The sequence below is a fragment of the Pongo abelii genome, chromosome 4, assembly GCF_028885655.2.
Source record: "Pongo abelii isolate AG06213 chromosome 4, NHGRI_mPonAbe1-v2.0_pri, whole genome shotgun sequence".
In the NCBI taxonomy this organism is placed as follows: domain Eukaryota; kingdom Metazoa; phylum Chordata; class Mammalia; order Primates; family Hominidae; genus Pongo; species Pongo abelii.
In genome coordinates, this window is record NC_071989.2 from 185,913,207 (window position 1) to 185,921,205 (window position 7,999).

The 7,999-nt window shown below is 39.5% G+C and overlaps 1 protein-coding gene across 8 annotated transcripts in view; it reads left to right on the plus strand.

Moving 5' to 3' along the window:
- UIMC1 (ubiquitin interaction motif containing 1) overlaps positions 1 to 7,860 on the plus strand; it is a 114,851-nt gene extending 106,991 nt beyond the window's left edge. For all 8 annotated transcript variants that reach the window (XM_024247357.3, XM_024247359.3, XM_063724519.1 and 5 more), the window contains 5 exons: positions 1,538 to 1,616; positions 4,216 to 4,387; positions 5,732 to 5,795; positions 6,863 to 6,899; positions 7,419 to 7,860. In XM_024247357.3, the coding sequence (XP_024103125.2) occupies positions 1,538 to 1,616; positions 4,216 to 4,387; positions 5,732 to 5,795; positions 6,863 to 6,899; positions 7,419 to 7,629 (563 nt within the window). In that variant the 3' untranslated portion in view covers positions 7,630 to 7,860. The remainder of the gene's footprint in view (positions 1 to 1,537; positions 1,617 to 4,215; positions 4,388 to 5,731; positions 5,796 to 6,862; positions 6,900 to 7,418) is intronic.
- Positions 7,861 to 7,999: the final 139 nt, after the last annotated feature.

Sequence of the window (7,999 nt, forward strand, 5' to 3'; positions counted from 1 at the left end):
ATCCAAGATTTTGTAATGCAGCTTGTTAAGTGTTCAAAGAGCTGACTTGTGGAAAGGTGGGTAAATGTATTCATATAGTCCCCAGTAAATGCAGATTGAGGCAGATTGCAATTAGAATGGATTTCCCTAGAGGGAAGTGAATTTCCCTCAGTGAAAAGATAAAGCCAAGTTGGCCGGGCGCAGTGGCTCATGCCTGTAATCCCAGTACTTTGGGAGGCCAAGGCAGGTGAATCACCTGAGGTCAGGAGTTTGAGACCAGCCTGGCTAACATAGTGAAACCTCGTCTCTAATAAAAATACAAAACATTAGCTGGGCATGGTGGTAGGCGCCTATAATCCCAGCTACTCAGGAAGCTGAGGCAGAAGAATCACTTGAACTCGGGAGGCGGAGGTTGCAGTGAGCTCAGATTGCGCCATTTTACTCCAGCCTGAGCAAGAAGAGTGAGATTCCGTCTCAAAAAAAAAAAAAAAAAAAAAAGTCAAGACTGTATCATTACTTGTCAAGGATGTTTATAGAAGGCATTTTTGTATGAGTAGGAGGTTGATAGAAGGTTAGGCAAATGGTGGCCAGCCATGGGTCAAATCTAGCCAGATACCTGTTATTGTAGATAAAGTTTTTTTGGAACATACTCGTTTGTTTATGTATAGCCTGTGACTGCTTTCCTGCTAACAGTGCAGAGTTGAGTAGTTGTGACAGAGACCATATGTCCTACCAAGACTAAAATATTTACTCTCTGTCTCCAACAGATAAAGTTTGCTGACCCTTGGACTAGATAAATGCTTCACAACCTAGGTTATTTGTAACCCTGCTAAATTATCTGTTGTGGGGATTTCAGGTATTAGGAGGAAAGAAGGCAGAGTTTGAAGTAAAATTGTAGTTTTTCTTGTTATGCAAGGAATGAACTGGAAAACACTTGATTAAATAACCTCCAAGATCCTTTAAGAGACTGATTTTATAAACAGATGTCTTTTGGTGTGAGAGACAATGTATTTGTGTATCATTTGGGCTAAAGCCATTTATACCCACTAGAATTGGGAGGTGGTACTAGTGTAGTGAGGAAAGACTGGTTAACTGTTCTGAGCCAGTTTTCTCACTGCAGAACTTTTCAGAGCTTTGTAAAGATTGGAGCTCATGTAGGCACTTGGATGGCTATCATTACTATATTTCATAGAGGACCTCACTTGAGTGTGTGTCATACCAGATAGAATTTTGCTTGGGAAAGTGTAAATCCCTCCCTTAAGTGCTGCAAGCTGGGATAGTACACAAAAACCTTTTCCTGGTGTGGAGTAGATCTTTGGATCTCATGGCTTAGCATACAGCGGAATATCTTGTGGCGGACAGAATATTGCCAAAACATTTTGGTGCTATTCTCAATCGCTATTCTCAATGCTGGAAAGATTGAGAGTTCCCAAACAATGTACTTCTTCCAGTGGGATAAGGTTTTAAACTTTGCTTCTTCCTGTGCATTTTGTCTTTTATATTCAGAGTCTACTGGCAGCTAACTATGTGTGTATATATATATTTTTTATATTAAAAGTATTGACTCGGAGACAAAAAGAGGCCAAGATGAAGAGTGACAGTGGGACAGCTGCCCAGACTTCTCTAGACATTGACAAGTAAGTAGGTATGCTGCATTCACGGAGCTCTTGTATAACATACCATCGTTTGGACTGAATAAAAAGACCAGTTCCTATCTTACCCTGTATTTGTTTGGCCTGCCAATTGCTTCATTGCTTGGATGCCTGAATTTTCTTTTCTTTTCTTCTCTCGCTCTCTCTTTATTTTATTTATTTATTTATTTATTTATTTATTTATTTTGAGGTGAAGTTTCACTTTTCTTGCCCAGGCTGGAGTGCAATGGCATGATCTCGGCTCACCATAACCTCCGCCTCCTGGGTTCAAGCGATTCTCCTGCCTCAGCCTCCCAAGTAGCTGGGATTACAGGCATGTGCCACCACACCCGACTAATTTTGTGTTTTTAGTAGAGGCGGGGTTTCTCCATGTTGGTCAGGCTGTCTCGAACTCCTGACCTCAGGTGATTGGCCTGCCTCGGCCTCCCAAAGTGCTGGGATTACAGGCGTGAGCCACCGTGCCCAGTCCTGAATTTCTTTTTCTTATTCCTAGTCTCTGTCAGTGTAGGTGGCCCTTGTATCCCTTTTTAATACACTAAAAGCAATTCTGCCACCCATTCCACTTCCACATTGCTCTTAGGTTTCTGTTTTCTTTAATTTGCTTATTGGTATTGGGTGCTCTTTGGGAAGCATTGAGCATTTTATATAATAGTACAGAAGTTGAATTGCAAATTGTTGGGCAACATAGAAGACTTTTTGGTTGTGTGTTGCAGCTTGACTGAGAAAGCTCATTCTGAGGAAGGGGTCAGAATCACAATTCTCAATTAATTATTCAGCCCCATTAGGAAAGAACTAGTCTAACTATGGTCTTATAGGTAATAATTGTCAGAAACTAGATTTGCGTGACTCATAAGATCCCCTTGGTTTTAAGAAGCTAAAAAAAATTTTCCAAAGCATGCTATCTTGGACATCAAAGATAGCACAAAGGTGCTGCCTTCTGAAAGTAATGTCATTACCAACAGTAGATTAGAGCAGTTACTAAGCAGAAACTTTTATCTTTGAAACACAGATCTTAGACCCTGAGTTTCAGGGCTGTCTTCCCTAATTTAGTTGAGCAGAGCTGATCCCTTTGGAATCTTATGTAATGTAGACATTCGTCTAGGAATTCCTCACGTTGTATTGCAGTAATTTTGTTTTAAAAAAAAGAACATTTCTGTATTCCTGGTTAGTCTGAGTTTTTTGAGAGAGATACTTGCCTTAATTCATGTTTATATCCCCAGCTTCTAATAAAATGTATCTGAGACAGCAATAACAATAATAGCTGTTTGTTTAGTGCCTAATATTATGTGCCAATCATTGTGCTAGGTGCTTTGTTTGTACTCTCACTGTAGTTGATTTAAGGTAGTTATTCTTTCGTTTTTTAAATAAGGAAACTAAAGAGAAATTAGATGTAACTTGTTAAGATCACTGCAGCTAGAAGTGATAAAGTCTGTCCGACTCAAACTGCTGCCTCTTATGCAGTACTTCTGTCTCTCATGTAGTAGGGAATTAATGTTTTTTGCATTAATTGATAAACCTTGAAAGGTATACTAGTGTAGCTTTTCTCTTAAGGCAGCATTTTGCTTGCATTCTTCTGGATAATTAAGTATTTGAGAGACTTATTTCTCCTATTTTAAACATCTCCAGAAAAAGTCTTCCGTATAGCTAATCCAAGTCTCCCTTGCTGTAGTTACTGAATAATAATGGCCAGAAAGAGATGTCCAAGATAGCATGCTTTGGAAAATTTTTTTTAGCTTCTTAAAACCAAGGTGATCTTATGAGTCAGGCAAATCTAGTTTCTGACAATTATTACCTATAAGACCATAGTTAGACTAGTTCCTTCCTAATGGGGCTGAATAATTAATTGAGAATTGTGATTAAAGGGCCTTGCACAGGTTCTCACCACAGAGAAAATACTTAATAAATACTCATTTTTTTCTTTTACCCCCAGTGATTCCATTTTTACTGATGCCCAGTACACTTTACCTCAAGGACCTACTTTTCCTCTCTTTACCCAAACTGTACTCTTTTAAAAAGATAAAGATAGCTATGCATATAAAATTACGCAAAAGCCTCTGGGAGAACCACATGGCTTTTAGTAACTTCTTAGTTGATGTTGCAGATTGTAGAATTAAGGAAGTCAGCATATAGACAGACTTGATTTACTAATCAGACAAGTTCATCCACCCTGGTAAAAATGTCAGCTTAATTTAATGCTCTTGGTGCTCCCTTTTCTGTTGAAATTTTAACTTTCTTTGAAAAAACTATTACACTTAATTTTGGAAGAGTTTGACAGAATATTTTATGTCTGAAGAGCAATCAGCATTGTTTGAGATAGTTTGAAGAGCTGATTTCATTACCATCCCACTGCTGCAACAGCAGGGTACAGAGAAACAGCCAGGGAAAACTGCTAATCACTCAGTCCTTTTGATTGGCGTTGGGTTAGTTTTATTGGTGATCCTGCTGAGTGAATCTGCATTGGTTGATATGTCTCCTCCACAGAATAACTTTGGGACATAAAAACACAATTTGAGACATATCCAGGGGCCCAGAGGCAAAAGCACATCTTAAAACTGTGTTTTCTTCCTTTTTTCTTATTGGCTAGGAATGAGAAGTGTTATCTCTGTAAATCCCTGGTCCCACTTAGAGAGTATCAGTGTCATGTGGACTCCTGTCTCCAGCTTGCAAAGGCTGACCAAGGAGATGGACCTCAAGGGAGTGGAAGAGCATGTTCAACTGTGGAGGGGAAGCGGCAGCAGAGGCTGAGGAACCCAAAAGTATGTATAGAGTGTTTTGGGAAAGGCCACCTAACCCTCCTGGTTGTCAGTGTAAGAGGCCACAGTTCTGTTCTGGCTTTTCCCTCTTCTCCCTCCCCTCTTCCCTCTGTTTATCTTGAAACAAGATTTATGCTTTTTAAAATTATTTTTCCTTTTAATTTAAAAAGTAATACATGTTCATTGTACAAAATATGGAAAGTTCAAAAAAATATAAATAATCAGGGGAAATCATCACCCATAATTTAGCTACTCAAAGATGATAACCTTTAATGTATTGGCCTATTTTCTTCTGGTCTTTTTTTCTATGCATTGTTAATGTAATTAACACTATTCTCCCTCTCCCCCCTTCTCTCTCTCAATATATATGCAGTAAGCACACACACAACATACTATATATCTAGTACTATGTGTATACTATATTCTGTGTAGTACTTGATATGTAGTTTTCTCACTTGTATTTATGAAAACTTAAGGTGTAGTGTAAACATCATTTTGGGTTTTATCTTTAAAAATTACTGTTAATGTTTATATCACACAGATGGTCATTTAACCATACACCTATTATTGGACATTTTGGTTCTTTTGTGTTATAAGATTGTATTTAAAACATTAATCGGTCTTTGTACCACTGATTATTTCCTTAGCATACATTTTCTGATATGGAACTATTAGGCCAGTGGATGTACAAATTTTAAAGTGTCTCGAAACCTGCCAAATTGCTTTCCAGAAAGGATATCCAATTTATAATCCCACTGCCAAGAATATATGTGAGATCAACTCTGTCGAACTCCTTAGGAAGCTGCCGGGTCTGGGCCCTGGTCACTGGGAAGGATGGATGTACTTTCTGGGCCTTGTAATTAGAGATCAGGAAGGGCAAGTCTTGGCTTAGAGATGAAAGATAAAGCAGCAGCTCCATATTCTAGGGTTACCGACAAAGGAGTCACTGTACACACTAAAATGGGGAAGCTATTGTCTGTCATGCCAGAAGAAAGAGACCTCTCTCTGTGAATGGGGTGATTTTGAGGCGGAGATTTGGAGTTATGGTTTATAGGTAAGCACTTACTTATATAGCCAGTTTATTCTGGGATTACTGCCTGTAGACACTACCTTAAATTTTATTTTCTATTTTAAATACATGATACTCTGGGCATAGCGATGTATTCTCTTCATTATAGTTTGCTTTTTCACTTGTGAAACCCTCGTTTATTAGAAAGCAAAAGACTTCCCTAGAGCTGTGGCCCCCACACCTTTTCTCTTCTATGAACACATGTGATCTGGGCCGTGGAAGTTATATTTTAGACTCTGACATGAAGTAACCCTTTCATCTATTTTTCTCTGTTACAGGAAAAAGGCCACAGTGAAGGCCGACTCCTTAGTTTCTTGGAACAGTCTGAGCACAAGACTTCAGGTGAGGACCCCAGGACCAGTTTTCTGGGCTTCTGCCTAAGGCCTTTCAGTGAAGATAGCCATTGCCAGCCCCCTGACTATTTGCTGGGGTTGTCTGGGTACACACGTGATCCAGTCAGCCAGCCTTTGAGACTCAATCTAGGTCATCTCTCCTTAAGGAAGATGGGGCAATATGCTGTCTTATTCATCCTGTGTTTCATTTCAGGCTTTATAAATCCTTGGATCAGGACAGCCTGTTGAACTCAGAAAAAACACTATCAAAACACAGGGGAATACGACAAGCCCCAAGTATACCTTCTAAAGGAACAGGCACAGAAAACTAGATATGCAGACATTATTGCTTCCTCCTATTGTTTTGTGCATCATTCATATGTTACCTTTATCTTAGTGTCGCAACCTGCGATCCTGAGGGTTTGTGCATAGTATTTAGGGAGCAGTAGAGTGGATTGGTTAAGACCATTGCAGGGAGTTAGTAATGCCAGACCTCATAGATTGCAAGAATTGTATCTGGTAAAGCTCCAAACATATTCCCTGGCATAAGTAGGCTCTTGATAAATGTTAGCTGCTATTATTACTGTTGTTATTAGTCGCTATTGTTAAAATTCACTAGATGTGGATGCAAGAGGAGCTTTTGCTTAAGCCTGGTGAGATGTGCCTACCATCTAGTTCTAATAGTTCATTCCCACCAAGCAAATCTATTTTGCCTTCTGATGACTATAAAAAGGCAGCCTCTTCCAGCCTCATATCCTGCTGTCTCTAGATCACCAGTTTGTGAATCTCTGCAGGTGGCAGATTTCCCTTGGCAACTTCCTTGTTCCTCAAGTCCAGAAGTGAAGTAGATTTATTCAGAGGTTGTTCATTCAAAAGTGTTCATCTGAGTGCCCCTGCAGCTGAGTCTGTTGGACACTAATGCTCACATTCCGTGGGTTTAGGGGATTGGGGATCTGTGCTACCTGGATAGGCCTGATGAGAAGCAGTGCCTAGAGCACAGGAAGCAAAAGATCAGTGAGAAGTAGTATGATTACCAACACTACTACCAACATTATTATTTTTTCTCTCATATCACAGATGCAGACATCAAGTCTTCAGAAACAGGAGCCTTCAGGTGAATTGGATTGTGCACTGAATTGTGGCTGTCAGCATTTCTGAAAAGTGCAGGCCTTGTCCTGTGTTCTGTGTGTAGTGTGATACTCAAAACTGTTGCAGTAGAAATCACTGTGGAACTATTATGACCTCTCTCTCAGTATGACTCTGTGCTCCCCATTTAGCTAAAGATTGGATAGCTCAATTCATTCATTGTGTTAAAACAAGCAGAGTGAAAGTTATGTCTTATTCTTCTCTACCTCTCTATCCCCATCCAACCCTGGTTTTCTGACCTGGATTCTCAAGCAGCTTGGGAATTTGGATCTGAATTCTCATTCTCTCAATGGCCAGCTTTAAGTAGTGTATGATTTACCCAGTGACTTCATCTGTGAAAACAGAGTGATGATATGTAGTGGGATTATTACAAAGATTATTTGTACTAATAATCCCCTGATATGTAAAATCCCCTGATACAGTGCATAGCATGTCCTTGATGCTTAGTAGGTGTATATTGAATCTGAATTTTTTTCCTTCTCTCTAGGGTGCCCTCACCAGGGATGGAAGAGGCAGGCTGCAGCAGAGAGATGGAGAGTTCTTTCACACATCATGACTTAAATGAATCTCCCGTCAAGTCTTTTGTTTCCATTTCAGAAGCCACAGATTGCTTAGTGGACTTTAAAAAGCAAGTTACTGTCCGGCCAGGTAGTCGGACACGGACCAAAGCTGGCAGAGGAAGGAGGAGAAAATTCTGAATTTCCAGGGTCCAAAAGTTGACAAAACCATTAGTAGGAGGGGTGGGCCATATTCATTAAGCCATAGTGGTCCCTAGTTATTGTTGAGCAAGTTTTAGCCCTGCAGTTTTCACCACCAGCACCCACTCAGCATTCTGGTTTTTATGTTTTTTATGATCTATGCAGACAACTGTGTATTCTGTTTTATAACAGTTTGTTTGAATTTACTTACAGTTAAAAAATTTAAATATATTTATGTTTGTACGAAATCTTATTTCAATAGATGGAAATTTTAATTTTTTTTCCTTCATGTTGCAGGGTTTGGGGTGGGGATACTTTCATTGTAGAGGTAGTTTATTAGACTCATAAATCACATGCTGAATGAATGCCA